Here is a 21,983-nt window from a genome sequence, read left to right as displayed (position 1 = left end):
CAGGAAACTGGACCATATTACACCAGGAAACTGGACCATATTACACCAGGAAACTGGACCATATTACACCAGGAAACTGGACCATATTACACCAGTAAACTGGACCATATTACACCAGGAAACTGGACCACATTACACCAGGAAACTGGACCACATTACACCAGGAAACTGGACTATATTACACCAGGAAACTGGACCACATTACACCAGGAAACTGGACCACAATACACCAGGAAACTGGACCATATTACACCAGGAAACTGGACCACAATACACCAGGAAACTGGACCATATTACACCAGGAAACTGGACCACATTACACCAGGAAACTGGACCATATTACACCAGGAAACTGGACCACATTACACCAGGAAACTGGACCATATTACACCAGGAAACTGGACCATATTACACCAGTAAACTGGACCATATTACACCAGGAAACTGGACCACATTACACCAGGAAACTGGACCATATTACACCAGGAAACTGGACCATATTACACCAGGAAACTGGACCATATTACACCAGGAAACTGGACCACATTACACCAGGAAACTGGACCACATTACACCAGGAAACTGGACCATATTACACCAGGAAACTGGACCGTATTACACCAGGAAACTGGACCATATTACACCAGGAAACTGGACCATATTACACCAGTAAACTGGACCACATTACACCAGGAAACTGGACCATATTACACCAGGAAACTGGACCACATTACACCAGGAAACTGGACCATATTACACCAGGAAACTGGACCATATTACACCAGGAAACTGGACCATATTACACCAGGAAACTGGACCATATTACACCAGGAAACTGGACCATATTACACCAGGAAACTGGACCACATTACACCAGGAAACTGGACCACATTACACCAGGAAACTGGACCATATTACACCAGGAAACTGGACCATATTACACCAGGAAACTGGACCATATTAAACCAGGAAACTGGACCATATTACACCAGGAAACTGGACCATATTACACCAGGAAACTGGACCATATTACACCAGGAAACTGGACCATATTACACCAGGAAACTGGACCACATTACACCAGGAAACTGGACCATATTACACCAGGAAACTGGACCACATTACACCAGGAAACTGGACCATATTACACCAGGAAACTGGACCATATTACACCAGGAAACTGGACCACATTACACCAGGAAACTGGACCATATTACACCAGGAAACTGGACCATATTACACCAGGAAACTGGACCATATTAAACCAGGAAACTGGACCACATTACACCAGGAAACTGGACCATATTACACCAGGAAACTGGACCACATTACACCAGGAAACTGGACCATATTACACCAGGAAACTGGACCATATTACACCAGGAAACTGGACCATATTACACCAGGAAACTGGACCACATTACACCAGGAAACTGGACCATATTACACCAGGAAACTGGACCATATTACACCAGGAAACTGGACCATATTACACCAGGAAACTGGACCATATTAAACCAGGAAACTGGACCATATTACACCAGGAAACTGGACCATATTACACCAGGAAACTGGACCATATTACACCAGGAAACTGGACCATATTACACCAGGAAACTGGACCACATTACACCAGGAAACTGGACCATATTACACCAGGAAACTGGACCACATTACACCAGGAAACTGGACCACATTACACCAGGAAACTGGACCACATTACACCAGGAAACTGGACCATATTACACCAGGAAACTGGACCACATTACACCAGGAAACTGGACCACATTACACCAGGAAACTGGACCACATTACACCAGGAAACTGGACCACATTACACCAGGAAACTGGACCATATTACACCAGGAAACTGGACCATATTACACCAGGAAACTGGACCATATTACACCAGGAAACTGGACCATATTACACCAGGAAACTGGACCACATTACACCAGGAAACTGGACCATATTACACCAGGAAACTGGACCATATTACACCAGGAAACTGGACCATATTACACCAGGAAACTGGACCACATTACACCAGGAAACTGGACCATATTACACCAGGAAACTGGACCACATTACACCAGGAAACTGGACCATATTACACCAGGAAACTGGACCACATTACACCAGGAAACTGGACCACATTACACCAGGAAACTGGACCATATTACACCAGGAAACTGGACCACATTACACCAGGAAACTGGACCACATTACACCAGGAAACTGGACCGTATTACACCAGGAAACTGGACCATATTACACCAGGAAACTGGACCATATTACACCAGGAAACTGGACCATATTACACCAGGAAACTGGACCACATTACACCAGGAAACTGGACCATATTACACCAGGAAACTGGACCATATTACACCAGGAAACTGGACCACATTACATCAGGAAACTGGACCACATTACACCAGGAAACTGGACCACATTACACCAGGAAACTGGACCATATTACACCAGGAAACTGGACCATATTACACCAGGAAACTGGACCATATTACACCAGGAAACTGGACCATATTACACCAGGAAACTGGACCATATTACACCAGGAAACTGGACCACATTACACCAGGAAACTGGACCATATTACACCAGGAAACTGGACCACATTACACCAGGAAACTGGACCATATTACACCAGGAAACTGGACCACATTACACCAGGAAACTGGACCATAGTACACCAGGAAACTGGACCATATTACACCAGGAAACTGGACCATATTACACCAGGAAACTGGACCATATTACACCAGGAAACTGGACCATATTATACCAGGAAACTGGACCATATTACACCAGGAAACTGGACCATATTACACCAGGAAACTGGACCACATTACACCAGGAAACTGGACCATATTACACCAGGAAACTGGACCATATTACACCAGGAAACTGGACCACATTACACCAGGAAACTGGACCATATTACACCAGGAAACTGGACCATATTACACCAGGAAACTGGACCACATTACACCAGGAAACTGGACCATATTACACCAGGAAACTGGACCACATTACACCAGGAAACTGGACCATATTACACCAGGAAACTGGACCATATTACACCAGGAAACTGGACCACATTACACCAGGAAACTGGACCATATTACACCAGGAAACTGGACCATATTACACCAGGAAACTGGACCATATTAAACCAGGAAACTGGACCACATTACACCAGGAAACTGGACCATATTACACCAGGAAACTGGACCACATTACACCAGGAAACTGGACCATATTACACCAGGAAACTGGACCATATTACACCAGGAAACTGGACCATATTACACCAGGAAACTGGACCACATTACACCAGGAAACTGGACCATATTACACCAGGAAACTGGACCATATTACACCAGGAAACTGGACCATATTACACCAGGAAACTGGACCATATTAAACCAGGAAACTGGACCATATTACACCAGGAAACTGGACCATATTACACCAGGAAACTGGACCATATTACACCAGGAAACTGGACCATATTACACCAGGAAACTGGACCACATTACACCAGGAAACTGGACCATATTACACCAGGAAACTGGACCACATTACACCAGGAAACTGGACCACATTACACCAGGAAACTGGACCACATTACACCAGGAAACTGGACCATATTACACCAGGAAACTGGACCACATTACACCAGGAAACTGGACCACATTACACCAGGAAACTGGACCACATTACACCAGGAAACTGGACCACATTACACCAGGAAACTGGACCATATTACACCAGGAAACTGGACCATATTACACCAGGAAACTGGACCATATTACACCAGGAAACTGGACCATATTACACCAGGAAACTGGACCACATTACACCAGGAAACTGGACCATATTACACCAGGAAACTGGACCATATTACACCAGGAAACTGGACCATATTACACCAGGAAACTGGACCACATTACACCAGGAAACTGGACCATATTACACCAGGAAACTGGACCACATTACACCAGGAAACTGGACCATATTACACCAGGAAACTGGACCACATTACACCAGGAAACTGGACCACATTACACCAGGAAACTGGACCATATTACACCAGGAAACTGGACCACATTACACCAGGAAACTGGACCACATTACACCAGGAAACTGGACCGTATTACACCAGGAAACTGGACCATATTACACCAGGAAACTGGACCATATTACACCAGGAAACTGGACCATATTACACCAGGAAACTGGACCACATTACACCAGGAAACTGGACCATATTACACCAGGAAACTGGACCATATTACACCAGGAAACTGGACCACATTACATCAGGAAACTGGACCACATTACACCAGGAAACTGGACCACATTACACCAGGAAACTGGACCATATTACACCAGGAAACTGGACCATATTACACCAGGAAACTGGACCATATTACACCAGGAAACTGGACCATATTACACCAGGAAACTGGACCATATTACACCAGGAAACTGGACCACATTACACCAGGAAACTGGACCATATTACACCAGGAAACTGGACCACATTACACCAGGAAACTGGACCATATTACACCAGGAAACTGGACCACATTACACCAGGAAACTGGACCATAGTACACCAGGAAACTGGACCATATTACACCAGGAAACTGGACCATATTACACCAGGAAACTGGACCATATTACACCAGGAAACTGGACCATATTATACCAGGAAACTGGACCATATTACACCAGGAAACTGGACCATATTACACCAGGAAACTGGACCACATTACACCAGGAAACTGGACCATATTACACCAGGAAACTGGACCATATTACACCAGGAAACTGGACCACATTACACCAGGAAACTGGACCATATTACACCAGGAAACTGGACCATATTACACCAGGAAACTGGACCATATTACACCAGGAAACTGGACCATATTACACCAGGAAACTGGACCACATTACACCGGTCATGAAATCACTACACTGACTTATCAATATGACTCTGTCCTTCACAGGATAAGTAAAATGGATCACTGCAAAAACTCAAAATCTTAACAAGAATATTTGTCTTATTTTTAGTTAAAATGTCTCATTTTAGTAAAAAAATCTCATTACACTTAAAACAAGACTCATCACTGGAAAAAACAACAATTTTCACCTGTTTCAAGTAGATTTTCACATAAAATAAGTAGAAAAAGATTTTGTTTGCTTGTAATGAGAAGATAAATCTTGTCCCACTGGCAGATTTTTCTACTTATTTCAATGTACTTGAAACAGGTGAAAATGGTCAAATAAGTTATTTTTCTGGTGTTATTTTTCTGGTGATGACTCTTAATGTTTCATTCATTGGTGAAATTACATAAGGGATGGTTGATTTTGACCGTTTTTATTTCAGGAGGGATGCCATCCCCCCTCATCCCCCCTCAACTCCAGTACAGCAGGCTGCTGTATTCTACTGCCCTTATTTTTTAACAACTTGTGCTTTTTATTATTTTACCTCTTTTCTTATCATTTTATTTCATTGTATCTGTTATTTACTGTTCATTATGTCTATGTCAGCCTGCGGCTGCTCGCCTGCAGCTCCCGGTGCTGCTGGCCCTTTAAGACTCGCCGCTCCCTCGGACACAACCCGGAAGTAACACATCTTCAGCATGAAAACCTTTTCCTTTGCGTCTTATTCCTTCATTTACCGGCTGAATCCAAGGGATCTGTGACTTCTTTCCTACAAAGGAAATTGAGAACTGGACCTTCTTTCGGTGGCTTTAACAGAACCAGAGGTCTCCCCTAAATGACGACGCTTCAGGTTGGTAAAGCTCCTGCAGCTAAAGCGTGATTTATGGTTCTGCGTTAAATTGACTAATTAAATAGTGTACAGCGTAGGTTACGGCGTACGGTGCGCGTCGCCGTGTAACCTACGCCGTAATTTCTGCGTTGGTGTAACGCGGAACCATAAATCAGCCTTAACAGGCTCGCTGCGTCAGCTGCGGTGTTTTGATGGGAAGTTACTTCGCTTTGGACACAGCTGATGTTTAAAAACGGGAACTGTAAGCGTTGCCCTGACACCAGCTGCTGCGCGGCCTGACCGGTTCCTGCATGTGCAGGTTCTGCTGTGGTGTCGGTGTCTCTGTCCATGGTGCTGATGCAGCCTGGATCCACTGCACAATCGTTGGAGGGCCGGTGTCCTGCATGTTTTAGAGTTTTCTCTGCTTTAACACACCTGATTCTAATTAATCATCGTCATCAGTTTGCCATTGAGGTCTGCACAATTCTCTTAACGACACAGTCACTTTTATCACGGTGCAATGAAGCAGCGAAACATGTAAAACATGCAGGACACCGGCCCTCGAGGACCAGGATTGGTGAACCCTGATTTAGACAGTTCACAAACCTGGGTCATTTATACCTGGTTTTTATAGGTCTCCATGTGATGCTTAATGCTGACCAATGTATTTATTTCAACGATTTAATTCAACGATTATGCAGTGGATATAGGCTAACATCATTATATAATAAGACTATATCCCTCACAGTTGCTGTAACACCAGAAATGTTTTGAAGACTCCATCCCGCAAATCACTAAATTGTTGAGATGTACATTCACACAGGGTTAAAATTATGATTTTTACTAAATTCAATTTGGAGAGTAGACTCAGAAATTCCTTCAGAAAGAGAGAAATCTTGAAAATTGTAACTATAAACTCAAAATTTGTGTTAAAATCTGTGAAACTCATTGATTGTAACTTTATAAGTCAAACATTTAAACATTGACTAGAAAATATGTCATCGGAAGTTCATAAATGCACAAATTTATTAGAAAAAATGTAATTGAAATTTTATCTTCATAAACTTTTGAATTTTGGAGAAAAATCTAATTTGTGACTTTTGAAACTTGTTACTTTGATTAACAAAAATGTCTAACTTCATGAATTCACACATTTTCATAAAGATAAAACTTCGGAAATTGTAACTAAAAACTCACACTTTTTCAAAAGGAAAAACAATGTCCACAGACTAACTGTGAGCTTCTAGACTCAAACTTCCTGCCTTCTAGTGTTCAACTGGTTCATCCTGACTGTGATTTGTGTTCCAGAACACGAGCGGGAGGACTGGCCACACAGAGTCCGTGGCGTGTACAGTCAAACCGCCTGTTAGTCTGCAGATCGGCAAATGCAGAGCAGACGCAGCTCACACTGGAGTGTGTGTGGTGGATGTCAGCCTCCCCTATGGAAAACCTGTCAATGTAAGCAGCAGTACACAATGTTCAATTATTGAGTACCAGCATCTGCCATCGGCGGGGGTGGTAGTAAAGAGCAGCAGGGCAGAATTCCAGCCTGTGCCGCCTGCACAAGGACGATAGCCTCTACATATGGTGTTCCCGCTCAACCCACTGAGCTCTCTGGGTCCTCTTCCTTAGAAATGTATTGCTTTTTGTTCATGAGCTTCATTTGTTAACATACATACTTCTCCCTTTTAGACTTCCAAAACATTCCAGAAAACATTGGTGCAAAATAATTAGCTACAAAAGCAGCATTCGTGAAAAGTCTTTGCAAAGGTGGATCTCCACTTCGTCATCACATGTGTGAGAAAATTAAAAATATTTATATTTATATTTATTTAAAAAAATAATGTTCCTCAGAGGAAAAACCGAAAGAGATTTGAACATTTCTCTTTCTATATCCAATGAACAGAGTAATTTGAGTGTGAAAAGAGAGTCTAAAGGCTGAGTTATGGTTCTGCGTCAAAACGACGATGTGCTTACGGCGTGTGTTACGCGTCGACTCGTACCACACGCCGTCACTGACGCTCCCTTAGAGATGAGTTTCCTCCGCAGGGTGGCTGGACGCTCCCTTAGAGATGAGTTTCCTCCGCAGGGTGGCTGGACGCTCCCTTAGAGATGAGTTTCCTCCCTTAGAGATAGGGTGAGGAGTTCGGTCACCCGGGAGGAGCTCGGAGTCGAGCCGCTGCTCCTTCACATTGAGAGGAGTCAGCTGAGGTGGCTTGGGCATCTGTACCGGATCCTCCCTAGGGAGGTGTTCCAGGCATGTCCCTCCTCCCTAGGGAGGTGTTCCAGGCATGTCCCTCCTCCCTAGGGAGGTGTTCCAGGCATGTCCCTCCTCCCTAGGGAGGTGTTCCAGGCATGTCCCTCCTCCCTAGGGAGGTGTTCCAGGTATGTCCCTCCGGGAGGAGACCCCGGGGAAGACCCAGGACACGCTGGAGAGACTATGGGCCTGATTTACTAAGATCCTAAATAAAGAGTACTAAATTGCGTGTGCATTGAAAAAGTTTGCACGTGCTGTTGTTGTGTGTTTTGCGGGTGATCAACTAAGATTGCGTGCGCAATTGATAACAGGTGCAAACAGCAGTATTTAAATGAGGTGTTGCGCGTCTTACGGTTTGCGGCGCAAACTTTGCGCCATGGAGAGTCTGGATGGAAAGCAGGATAGTCCCAAGCGCAAAATGAAATTTGACGAGTTGGAGTTAGAGATATTAGTGGAAGAGGCAAATTGTTGTGCCGTATTCAGCACCCCTGCCGTGAAAAGTACCCCCTCGTATATTCAATGATAAGTAGACCAAGAAAAAAAACAACACACTGACACTTCAATATATTTATATATACACACTCACACAAACACATACTTAGGAGTTTATATTATATATATTTACAAATATTATGGAAGACAACACAGTAAACAGGCTATTAATTAATGACATCAATAACCATTTACCCGATTTTCTTTTTTTTACCCGAATCCATGAGCGCATTTAAACATGAATCATTAACACAAAACTGGACGCTAAACAGAACATGGACAACAGAACATGAACAGAACACGGAATGAGAATATAATTTTTGTCAGACGAGGGGGTGCTTTTCACGGCTGAATACTGCACAACACCGGGGTATGACTGCAGAACAAGTATAGGCGCACAATGAGAAACACTTTTTTCTCCATGAAAACACGTGATTTATTTATTATCACAAATAAAAAAATGAATGTGCCTCCTGTGGCAACCTTTTGCTGAATAATACTCGATTTAACATTCAAATAAAATATTTCTCCTTTTGCATGTGGAGATTAGCACCTTCCTTTCGAACGTATTAAATACAGACGCAATCACAATCCACGCAAAAACTTTCAGGCTTGGTAAATCTCATTGCGTGTGGTAAATGGACATATTTGCATCTTTCCCTCCCAGTATTTAGCGATTTCTGGCGGGTACGCCCCATATTGATTATTCATCAGGGCAAAAGTACTAAATGAAAAGCGTGTGCTATTTTGCTCATTTGAGAGGCGCAGTCCTCTTTGCACGCTGTTAGTAGATCAGCTGGCACTTTGGTTTGCGGGTGCTGTCAAGTTTGCACACGTTTTTACACACGCAAACCTTTAGTAAATCGGGCCCTATGTCTCTCGGCTGGCCTGGGAACGCCTTGGACTCCCCCCGGAAGAGCTGGAGGAAGAGCTGGAGGAAGAGCTGGAGGAAGAGCTGGAGGAAGAGCTGGAGGAAGAGCTGGAGGAAGAGCTGGAGGAAGAGCTGGAGGAAGAGCTGGAGGAAGAGCTGCAGGAAATTGGGGGCTGAATGAAGTCTGGGCATCTCTGTTGAAACTGCTGCCCCCGCGACCCGTTAACGGAAAAGCGGAGGATGGATGGATGGATGGATGGATGGATGGATGGATGGATGGATGGATGGATGGATGGATGGATGGATGGATGGAGATCAGCTCAGACCAGGTCATCCCATCACGCTAATCATCTATCACCGTCTTACAGATTGAGGAAATCACCTTTAAGAACTACTACACGGCCTATGTGAGTCTGCGTTTGTTGAGGAGGGGCCCTGGGGACGGCCCTGCCCGCTGGTGCACGGCCCTCCGAGACCTGCCCCTGATGGACAACCCCCACACCGAGGGGGGCTCCCAGGACTACTACTCTCTTCACAGGACACAGGTGGGTCTGCATGACAGAAGATGTCGGGGGGGGGGGGGGTTATTCACTTTGTGGGATTGTTTGAAAGCACGATTCCAACATGTAAAAATCAAACATTACCATTATTCTTGTGTTAATCAAATTGATGGTCTCATTTGTCTTGTTATACATTCTGGGAATGTCTTCACAGAAATGAAAAGTTTTTATCTTGTCTGTATTTCAACAGCTTCTGTAAATTGTAAAAGCAAATGTTACTTGAATTTATTTAGTTTTTCACAGCTATTAAAGGGTATAAAACTGAGAAAACTCCTCTGCTGAAATTTGGAAAATGTCTTGATCACTTTGACGTGCTTATGACTTAAACACTTAAAGCAGTGTTTCCCAACCCGGGTGCTCGGGGCACACTGTCCTGCATATTTCACGTGTTTCCTTGCAGCGTTACACCTGATTCAAGGTTTTCATCAAGGTCTGCACATGTCTGTTAATGGCACGGTCATCACGGTATCAGAGCGTGGTGGAGCAGGGAAACCTCTTAGGCCCCGTTTCCATGTAGCAAAAACGGCGATGTTTTCATGCATTTTGGTCGTTCGTTTACATGAAAACGAAGCTCAAAGTCTCCAAAAACTATCATATCTGAAAACTCCGGCCAAAGTGGAGATTTGCAAAAACTCCGTCTTCACGTTTGCTTGTAAACGGAGAGAAACTGACATTTAGGCTTCAGAACGTCACATTATGAGACAGAAACGTCACCAGCGTCATGAGTGACACCTGTGTTTACAATTAGTTTGTAACCGTCAATATTTTTTTGTATTTTACCGGTTTTATATTCTAACGTCACACTTAAAAGTAACTCCACTTCTCTGTCACTCCAAACGAAAGACTCTGGTTCATCTTGGAAGTAACTGGAAGTTACTCGTGTCATTTGTTGATGTTTTTTCCAGGATTCTGATTGGCTAGCATGACTTTACCTTCTCGTTACACTGCCCCCTGTAGGTTTGGCTGCTCATAGCACCTTAACAGATATTTATGTGGGTTTGTGTAAATTTAAAAACGTAGAGGGGGAAATATCTGTTTTTTGTAAATACCCGGTTATGTGTAAAGGTGGCCTTAAACATGCAGGCCAGTCTGCCCCGAGGACCCGGGTTGGGAAACACTGACCGGATCATCCGTGTTCTGTTAATTGTGTTCCAGATGCAGGTGGAGCCGGATCATGTGGTGTCGCTGAGGTTGATCCTGAGACAGCCGTCCTCTGCCTGGCTCACCTTCAGCCTGGAGGACATTAAAATATTCCCTCACACAGAGCCGGTATGATATTGCTTCAGTATAATATGAGATCATGTAAGAAATTACAGTTTCTTGACATACGTTTGTAAGGTTTGAAGTGAAATAGAGAAGGTGGTAGGGCTGATGCCTCCAGAAATCTCCATGAATACTGTACATAGGGGTGGTGTTTGTTGCCTGGCAACAACTTAGTTGATGGTCTTACATGTAAGCATCCTACCAAATTATAAACGTGGGTGGGAATTCACTTCCAGAGTTAAATATTCAGGTGCAGAGACATTCCTTCACAGTAACATGACAAGAGTCTCTCAACACTGCAGTACCTCTTCCTTCAGCCCTGCAGATCTAAGCTGAAGGCTGAAGGCTCCGTCTGCTTGAAGGAAAAGAAAGGAGAGAGCGGGGGTCAGGAATATCTCCCTGATAGACTAGTTCTTCTGCATTAATATGAGACCCAATTTTATTTATTTGTGCAATATAACAAAGCAGAGATAACCTTAGAAACCTGTGTTAAGGCCCTGTTACAACTTCACAAATTAGCCAGTTTATGCCCAGGTATATGAAAAGGTTTGAAATATGCTGGCGTATGTTAAAGGCCTTGTGGGTAGGTTTCACACCAGGGACAGCACCAGGAAGCATGCTGGCATATGTTATAGTATACAAGTTACAAATACATTGTGTATACTAGGGGTGGGAGGATACGGGTAACTCACCATTCAATACTGTGGTGATATGTGGCCTACGATAACGATAATATCATGATATCTACGATATTCGATATATTGTAACAAATTTCATCAACAATATATCACGATATATGTGACTGAAAAAGAAGAAAATACCCATAAAAAGGAAAACGTCTGTAGTTATGCATTTATTCAATGCCAAAACCTCATACAATGTACAAAGAAAGTGCATTTGTACGTTTCCTCACTGCTGCTAGTCTTGTAAATGTAAACACTGTACAGCTGGACAAATCAAAGTGCATGAGCATTATGCACTTTTTTGAGTTTTATATAAACCAGGACAGTGCACTGCTTTGTTTTTAATACTGAAAAGTCAGTAAGCAACTTAATTTTGCAGAGCCCGTCACTGACTCCTAGTCTTGTAAATGTAAACACTGAACAGCTGGACAAATTAAAGTGCATGAACAATAGTGCGGTGACAACCGCATAAATCCATTATGTGTGTTGTAATAAAATATCCATATTTGCCGTCAGTTTATCGATTATTTATTGCGACGGAGAGTGCAACAATATATTGCAATATCGATTTTTTTTCCCCCCCCACCACTAGTGTATACCTTACGTGTATGTCCAACTCGTAATGACTACCCTAGGTGTAGGCCCAAAATAAAAAAAAAATTAAAAACATTCCTAGTTCATCCTATTCCAGCATTTTCGGGACATTCTGAAATGTTGGCTTCTGCTGGCTAAATTGTCAAGGTGTGACAGGGCCTTTATTTCTTAATTAGAGGACAAATTCTGGTTAAAAAAAACAACAGAAAAACTCAAAGTAGTAGTAGATACCAACGTAATGCCATTCAGTGTTATTAAATATATAGATAGTATTTTGCTGCCCAGCTCCAAAAGATAATAACCTTACCGATCTTAACTGTGTTTAGTAACATTAGCCGTCAGACAGGTGCTAGCTTACAATTTTGCACCATTGCAAAGTAGAATTGAAAATAAAAATGAGTTTATGCCATGCTACCTTATGATAGTCAGTACTGGACACATATGCAGAGTCAAAAGTAGTGATCCAAATGTGGAATGCTGTGACGCAGTTCAAAGTTCAGCAAACTCAACTTGAGTTAGTGCAACATTACATTTTTTTGTTCCAGGATCCAGAGAAGGAAGTTTCTGATTGGCTTTCGGACTTGATCCTGGTTGACCAACACCCTGATGTGGAGGTACTAATTAACTGTTTTTACTTTAATTAACTCTGTTTGTGTTTATGGTGGGTTGTTTGTTCCTTTGCCAACTTTCATCAGGATTGTAGATACTATTTTTATAGAGGGAATGCACATGATGTCACAGATGCAACTTCACAGCGGGTTTCGCCCACTGAGTGTCAGAAAGACTGAGTGTCGGAAAGACTGAGTGTCAGAAAGACTGAGTGTCAGAAAGACTGAGTGGCAGAAAGACTGAGTGGCAGCGTAAACTTTCAGTTTGAGCAACTGGAAAACATCTAAAATGGGAAAGAGCTGTTGTGCGATCGACTGTACTCATAGATTTAGCAAGAAATCAGAGTTATCGTTTTACAGACTGATGAAAAATAATCTTAAGAGAGACAAATGGATCGCTGCAATTCACAGAAACAACTGGATTCCAGACACCGAAACGTGGATTTGTGGTTCCCATTTTGTATCAGGTAATGTTGGATTTTTGGGTAGCTAACGTTAAACGGTCAAATCATAAAGTTCAGTGTCCTCATCACTTTAATTTCTACAACAAATCCTGCCTTGAAGTCGGACCAAGCGTCAAGACTTTTATAAGCCTTCAAGCTTTGCTTCATGTATTTCCCCGGCATAGAAATTAAGTACAAATAAATATCAGGAAACTGGATTCATGGCCAAATATTAATGTCCATGGACCACTGGTTCTTGGTAACTGTACCAAATATTAATGTCCATGGACCACTGGTTCTTGGTAACTGTACCAAATATTAATGTCCATGGACCACTGGTTCTTGGGGTAACTGTACCAAATATTAATGTCCATGGACCACTGGTTCTTGGGGTAACTGTACTGGTCACTGTCAAGTCCTACTGTCTTTAATTTAAGCTGATAATCAGCTGTTATCCCGTCTTCTCCACTAGTTGCAGCTGTTTTTACCACTCACTGCGATTAAGGGGGCTGGTCCAGTGGGGAAGTGACGTCAATGCAGACCCTCTATACTAAGTACCCCTTACTCTTTCCGTCAGACCTCTACAAAAGCAGATGTGTTGGCAGTTTGCTGGTTCAGGTGTGTGTTAACACAATGCCAAAAGGGAAATGTATCAGCAATAGTTTCAGAGAAGCACCTGATGCTGCACATTGGATGTGGACAGGGTTAGAAAGCAAATGCCACACCATTTGGATGTCAACATTCCTCAGTGAGAGAGATTATTCACAGGTTGCAGCCATTTTTGCTGATGTTTTTACCACTCAGTGTGAGTAAGTGTCCAGTACTGACTATCATAAGGTCCAGTGGGGAAGTGACGTCAATGCAGACCCCCTATAATAAACATCATCAAATCAGGGTTTTCAGTTTTGTGTCTGTAATTCATTTAGTATTTGTTGTACTCCTCCCAGGGCCTCCCAGACCCCCAGACGGTTTCGTCCAGTATCCAGCAGATGTGGGCTCTGACTGAGGTGATGCAGACCAACCAGACTACAGCCTCCATTGGACGATTTGATGTGAGTTTTCTCTCAACATTCTCAGTAGAAGGAAAAGCCTTACAGTTCTGTGGTTTTCTGAAGGAATTGGGGTTTTAGGTGAGATACCAGCAAACAGCAAAATAGTTTTCTTAAAGAAAACGAGCCACTGTCTGTTCTCAGATTTCTCACCACTTGCTTGTATAGTGTAGTGTAAGGCAAGGCAAGTTTATTTGTATAGCACAATTCAACACAAGGTAATTCAAAGTGCTTTACATCAACATTATAAGCGGCAAGACACAATTAAAACATATATTAACAAATAAAATGAAGTAAAATGATAAGAAAAGAGGTAAAATAATAAAAAGCACAAGTTGTTAAAAGTAAGGGCAGTAGAGTACAGCAGGTACATCTCATTCTTAAAATGGCAAGAATTACGTTTCTATACGGTCAAAATGTACAAAGACCAAGACAAATTACAAAAGTAATCTGTAACAATTCGTACGGTGAATTAAACCATGTATGTCGATGTAGGTGCTGGTAATCCACTGCTTCGTGATGTGAGACAACATGATAGCAGTCAAAACAACATGTGCAGTACACATTCAGTCATCATTACAGATGCATTACAAGACCTGCAAAAGCCACATTCCCTGACAAAAACCCTAATCACACTGGAGTGATACAGTCTATACTACTATACTACTGGGTTTTGTAGAATAGACCAGTTTCAGACCAGTGTGTTGAAATAGTCCAAAAATGGCTACGGTTACATGATGTTTTTTAATTCGGAACTAATTATTCCGAATGAAATTATTCAGATTCAATGATTCAGATTTCCTTCAAGTTTACATGAAGGCAAACTGAGGTTTACATGGAAAACACGTTTGATGGTCTTTCTCCAATTCCTCTCCAGGTCTGGGGGTTGGGAAGGTTCTGATTGGATAGGGGGGGGACCGGAAGTTAAACTACCGGAAGAAAAACAAACTTAGCTGCTACAACTTTAAAAAGTTCACAATTTTGATGTTTCCTGTTTCCATCTCTTCTTTAATTATTTCCAGGTCCTCCAAGCTATTTATTAAATAAATGTCTCTGCTCTTGACCAGCGTTTACTGCTGCTGCATCTTGAAACGTTGTTTGTAAAACCAGCCCAGCGTGGAATATAAGATCATGGAGACAGACGGGCGAGGGAACGAGCAGAAAGAAAGACCGGGATTAATTTAAAGAGGAATGAGTGAATACATGATCACGGAATTATTCTATTCAGATTTAAAATCAGAATAAACCAGCCACTTACTTCAGAATTAAGTTTAATTCAGAATGGCCATTTTCATTCGGAATTAGGTGTTTACATGGTAATTTTTACTCATTTTAAATCAGATTTAATTTTAATTCTGAATGAAAGGAATTAAACTTCCCATGTAAACGTACTCATTCCCTGAAAAAACCCTAATCACACTGGAGTGATACAGTCTACTGGGTTTTGTAGAATAGACCAGTTTCAAACCAGTGTGTTCAAATAGTCCAACAGTGACAACTTATTCACCAGTACAGCAGCTTTAACTGTATTGTGTCAAGCGTTCTTTCCATATCCTGCGTTCTGAATGTTCAAATCCTGAGTGAGTACTTGGTAAAGTACCGTTCACAGATTGAAGCTCTTTCTCTTGGTTGGTCACGAAGGAAACAAAACAGTTTAATGGCTGTGTTTTCTGGTGCTGCAGGTGGATGGATGCTACGATATCAACTTACTCTCCCTGACGTAACGAGGCCATCGAGCTTCAACGCGCAGGTCTCATCTTCTCTGTTTTCTTCTCATCCACTGAGGAAGACAGGACCGAAGAGCATCAACAACAGTACCAGGACATGGACTGTGGATTCATCCTGATCCTCACGTTCATCAGTACTTAAGCATGTCATCAACGAATAAAAAAGATACACAAAAAAAGAACAAACTTCAATGAAGCAGTTACTGTGTCATGTAAAGCTATGTATATAAAGCATCAATCATCTGTTAAAGGCAAGTGAAGCTTCTCTGACTGAGTCTTGTTGAATTCTCCTGTTTTCTTATGCAGGAATACCACATTTGACCACATTGAATTGAATTTAATTTTATTTATATAGCGTCTATTACAACAGAAGTTGTCTCTAGGATCTTCCCCGAGACCAGAACATGACTAGAGGTTTACTGAACACTAACGAGGTTTACCAAACACCAACTAGAGGTTTACTAAACACCAACTAGAGGTTTACTAAACACCAACTAGAGGTTTACTAAACACCAACTAGAGGTTTACTAAACACCAACTAGAGGTTTACTAAACACCAACTAGAGGTTTACTAAACACCAACTAGAGGTTTACTAAACATCAACTAGAGGTTTACCAAAAACCAACTAGAGGTTTATTAAACACCAAGTAGAGGTTTACTAAACACCAACTAGAGGTTTACTAAACACCAATTAGAGGTTTACTAAACACTACCTAGAGGTTTACTAAACACTAACAAGGTTTACTAAACACCAACTAGAGGTTTACTAAACACCAACTAGAGGTTTACTAAACACTACCTAGAGGTTTACTAAACACTAACGAGGTTTACCAAACACCAACTAGAGGTTTACTAAACACCAACTAGAGGTTTACTAAACACCAACTAGAGGTTTACTAAACACTACCTAGAGGTTTACTAAACACCAACTAGAGGTTTACTAAACATCAACTAGAGGTTTACCTAACACCAACTAGAGGTTTACTAAACACCAACTAGAGGTTTACTAAACATCAACTAGAGGTTTACCAAACACCAACTAGAGGTTTACTAAACATCAACTAGAGGTTTACTAAACACCAACTAGAAGTTTACTAAACACCAACTAGAGGTTTACTAAACACTACCTAGAGGTTTACTGAACACTAACTAGAGGTTAACTAACACCAACTAGAGATTTACTGAACACTAACTAGAGGTTTACTGAACAGGTTTACCAAACACTAACTAGAGGTTTACTGAACAGGTTTACTAAACACTAACTAGAGGTTTACTGAACACTAACTAGAGGTTTACTAACACTGGGAGATTTCTCTCCACTTTTGTCCCTTTTTATTGATGTCACGATAGGCCTGCAGTCTCGCATCCCACAGCTCCTCATAGACTCACAGCCAAGATCATTCTTTCTTCCATCTTGATCGAACAAATTAACTTTTGTCCCTTTAAAGCCGATCGTAGAAGTCTGGTGTGACTGCCCCCTTGGGGCTGAAACAGATTCTGTTGTTCCAGCAATAATGTCTCCTTACTGTGGCCGATAGCACGGGAATGCCACGGTGACGCTACTCTGAGTAACAAGGAGTTTGGGGAACATCCCTGAATAGCGCACACTTTAAGTGAAAGGGAGAGACTGGTGAATGGGGAGCACCCTGCATCCTCACTGGAAGACAGAGGGAGGACTGTCAGGCCGCTCTCTTCTTCTTGGCTGGCTGATCGACAGCTTGGGTGGGCAGTCTCGCCATAGCCGAAGTAAGTGTCTGTGCTAGGTGGTCCTCGCCTCCTGCCTGGGTGGAATAGCAGGCATTGGTTGGGGCTTAGGCTCCATTGGGTTCTTAAAATTCAGATGAATTCAAATCAACAGCACAAAGTCAATAATTCAGACAATTAGATTGTTTTTAAAGTGCTCCAACTCTTTGTACGGAAATGCTTAATGACACCTGAAGGTGCTGTAATTTCTAAATGGTCACCAAGCGAATGTGAAGGAAAGTAAGGGCGGAGTTATCTGTATGGCCACGTCCTCCCCCAAAAGCATAGCACAGCTTGGTCTCTGTGGTGCAATTGGTTAGCGCGTTCGGCTGTTAACCGAAAGGTTGGTGGTTCAAGCCCACCCAGGGACGTGTGTTGATATGGACCTTTGTCATCCTTGAAGACAACACTAGGGTGTCAGATATTGCCCTTTCTTTGCTAAATGTACACAGGAATTTCACCTGGTAAAAACAGCACCACTGTGCATTTTAACCTGCACAAACTTACAGAACTTTCAGGGCAAATTAACTCTTGTCCCTTTAAAGCCGATTGTAGAAGTCTGGTGTGACTGCCCCCTTGGGGGTGAAACAGATTCTGTTTTTCCCGCAATAATGTCTGCTTACTGTGGCCGATAGGACGGGAATGCCACGGTGACGCTACTCTGCTTAACAAGGAGTTTGGGGAACATCCCTGAATAGCGCACACTTTAAGTGAATGGGAGAGGCTGGTGAATGGGGAGAACCCTACATCCTCACTGAAAGAAAGAGGGAGGACTGTCAGGCCGCTCTCTTCTTCTTCTTGGCTGGCTGATCGACAGCTTGGGTGGGCAGTCTCGCCATAGACGAAGTAAGCGTCTGTGCTAGGTGGTCCTCGCCTCCTGCCTGGGTGGAATAGCAGGCATTGGTTGGGGCTTAGGCTCCATTGGGTTCTTAAAATTCAGATGAATTCAAATCAACAGCACAGAGTCAATTATTCAGACAATTAGATTGTTTTTAAAGTGCTCCAACTCTTTGTACGGAAATGCTTACTGACACCTGAAGGTGCTGTAATTTCTAAATGGTCACCAAGCGAATGTGAAGGAAAGTAAGGGCGGAGTTATCTGTATGGCCACGTCCTCCCCCAAAAGCATGGCACAGCTTGGTCTCTGTGGCGCAATTGGTTAGCGCGTTCGGCTGTTAACTGAAAGGTTGGTGGTTCAAGCCCACCCAGGGACGTCTGTTGATATGGGCCGTTGTCATCCTTGAAGATAACACTAGGGTGTCAGATATTGCCCTTTTCTTTGCTAAATGTACACAGGAATTTCACCTGGTAAAAACAGCACCACTGTGCATTTTAACCTGCACAAACATACAGAACTTTCAGGGCAAATTAACTCTTGTCCCTTTAAAGCCGATCGTAGAAGTCTGGTGTGACTGCCCCCTTGGGGGTGAAACAGATTCTGTTTTTCCCGCAATAATGTCTCCTTACTGTGGCAGATAGCACGGGAGTGCCACGGTGACGCTACTCTGATTAACAAGGAGTTTGGGGAACATCCCTGAATAGCGCACACTTTAAATGAAAGGGAGAGACTGGTGAATGGGGAGCACCCTGCATCCTCACTGGAAGACAGAGGGAGGACTGTCAGGCCGCTCTCTTCTTCTTGGCTGGCTGATCGACAGCTTGGGTGGGCAGTCTCACCATAGCCGAAGTAAGTGTCTGTGCTAGGTGGTCCTCGCCTCCTGCCTGGGTGGAATAGCAGGCATTGGTTGGGGCTTAGGCTCCATTGGGTTCTTAAAATTCAGATGAATTCAAATCAACAGCACAAAGTCAATAATTCAGACAATTAGATTGTTTTTAAAGTGCTCCAACTCTTTGTACGGAAATGCTTACTGACACCTGAAGGTGCTGTAATTTCTAAATGGTCACCAAGCGAATGTGAAGGAAAGTAAGGGCGGAGTTACCTGTATGGCCACGCCCTCCCCCAGAAGCATAGCACAGCTTGGTCTCTGTGGCGCAATCGGTTAGCGCGTTCGGCTGTTAACCGAAAGGTTGGTGGTTCAAGCCCACCCAGGGACGTGTGTTGATATAGGCTGTTGTCATCCTTGAAGATAACACTAGGATGTCAGATATTGCCCTTTCTTTGCTAAATGTACACAGGAATTTCACCTGGTGAAAACAGCACCACTGTGCATTCTCACCTGCACAAACATACAGAACTTTCAGGGCAAATTAACTCTTGTCCCTTTAAAGCCGATTGTAGAAGTCTGGTGTGACTGCCCCCTTGGGGGTGAAACAGATTCTGTTTTTCCCGCAATAATGTCTCCTTACTGTGGCCGATAGCACGGGAATGCCACGGTGACGCTACTCTGATTAACAAGGAGTTTGGGGAACATCCCTGAATAGCGCACACTTTAAATGAAAGGGAGAGACTGGTGAATGGGGAGCACCCTGCATCCTCACTGGAAGACAGAGGGAGGACTGTCAGGCCGCTCTCTCCTTCTTGGCTGGCTGATCGACAGCTTGGGTGGGCAGTCTCGCCATAGCCGAAGTAAGTGTCTGTGCTAGGTGGTCCTCGCCTCCTGCCTGGGTGGAATAGCAGGCATTGGTTGGGGCTTAGGCTCCATTGGGTTCTTAAAATTCAGATGAATTCAAATCAACAGCACAAAGTCAATAATTCAGACAATTAGATTGTTTTTAAAGTGCTCCAACTCTTTGTACGGAAATGCTTACTGACACCTGAAGGTGCTGTAATTTCTAAATGGTCACCAAGCGAATGTGAAGGAAAGTAAGGGCAGAGTTATCTGTATGGCCACGCCCTCCCCCAAAAGCATGGCAGGGCATCGTCTCTGTGGCGCTACCTGGATCAGGATCGTCTGTCCAAAATCCAATTTCATCATCCAATCATGGCATTCACTGTCCAATGTCAGATTGGACGTAGGCCAATCATGGCATTCACTGTCCAATGTCAGATTGGACGTAGGCCAATCATGGCATTCACTGTCCAATGTCAGATTGGACGTAGGCCAATCATGGCATTCACTGTCCAATGTCAGATTGGACGTAGGCCAATCACAGCGCTTCTTTCCAATCACGCCGAGAAGGGAAGAAAGCTGGAAGCTGGCGGCGCCATTGCCAATAACGCATTTACGGTGTCAGTAGCGCAAGACAATTTATCAAAGTAAGTAACCATTAAATATTGTTATTTTCTTCTTAAATAGTCATATTTTTTCCATCCTTTACACAAAGTAATTTTATAATTTTGTGGTCGAGTGTCACATTACGTTATATCAAGTTACGTTTATACATTATAGCCATCGCTACTACATGTAATACCTATAATATTACTCTGAGTGGAAACGTACAAGTATTCACAGTAATTCATGCAAGTAGTTATAGAAACATCGTATCAGTTAGCTAACATTTTAGTTCGCTTAACGTTACTACCCGTATAAGACGTCTGACCAGCGGTGAGTAAGTACCCAACCTTAATTAGCGCCACTGTAATTTAACGTTACATATTATGATTGCTATTGATAACGGTAGCGTTATGTTTATGTGCTGCAGTGTCACAGTGTATTGTTCAATGCGTGTTCACATTCAGTGTTTACTTGTTGACAAGAGCTATTGTGAGTTTGCTTACAGTACCTACCGTTTTACTGTAAATTAGGCTACTAGTTACTAGTAACTAGTTATCTAGCTACTTAGCTAATGACATTAATTTACATTAAGTACCAAGGACTAGTGGAAGTTATTAGCCCACCTGAAGCCCAGGTAAGAATGACAGCTGTCAGTGGTTGTAGATATATCCATGTCATTACTGTATCACTGTAAACATAAGATAAGATAACCTTTATTGTCAAAAATAGAAAGAAAAAGAGTGATTGAGTTATAAATAAAAATAAAA

The 21,983-nt window shown here is 42.8% G+C and overlaps 1 protein-coding gene and 3 non-coding genes across 4 annotated transcripts; all 4 read left to right on the top strand.

Annotated features, from left to right (window-relative positions):
- Positions 1 to 5,651: 5,651 nt before the first annotated feature.
- nicn1 (nicolin 1) lies at positions 5,652 to 16,584 on the top strand. The gene is made up of 7 exons (XM_061728763.1): positions 5,652 to 5,830; positions 7,118 to 7,267; positions 9,798 to 9,974; positions 11,145 to 11,258; positions 13,075 to 13,143; positions 14,528 to 14,632; positions 16,312 to 16,584. The coding sequence occupies exons 1-7, from the start codon at positions 5,816 to 5,818 to the stop codon at positions 16,351 to 16,353; spliced, it is 672 nt and encodes a 223-aa protein (XP_061584747.1). The 5' UTR covers positions 5,652 to 5,815; the 3' UTR covers positions 16,354 to 16,584.
- Positions 16,585 to 18,397: 1,813 nt separating this feature from the next.
- trnan-guu (transfer RNA asparagine (anticodon GUU)) lies at positions 18,398 to 18,471 on the top strand. The gene has a single exon. It is a non-coding gene; the product is annotated as a tRNA-Asn (tRNA).
- Positions 18,472 to 19,240: 769 nt separating this feature from the next.
- On the top strand, positions 19,241 to 19,314 carry trnan-guu (transfer RNA asparagine (anticodon GUU)). Its single transcript has one exon. It is a non-coding gene; the product is annotated as a tRNA-Asn (tRNA).
- A 767-nt stretch (positions 19,315 to 20,081) lies between these two features.
- On the top strand, positions 20,082 to 20,155 carry trnan-guu (transfer RNA asparagine (anticodon GUU)). The gene has a single exon. It is a non-coding gene; the product is annotated as a tRNA-Asn (tRNA).
- Positions 20,156 to 21,983: the final 1,828 nt, after the last annotated feature.

The sequence above is a fragment of the Cololabis saira genome, chromosome 8 (genome assembly GCF_033807715.1).
Source record: "Cololabis saira isolate AMF1-May2022 chromosome 8, fColSai1.1, whole genome shotgun sequence".
Classification (NCBI taxonomy): Eukaryota; Metazoa; Chordata; class Actinopteri; order Beloniformes; family Belonidae; genus Cololabis; species Cololabis saira.
Note: the sequence above shows the minus strand (reverse complement) of the source record. Positions and strands in the feature narration are given on the sequence as shown.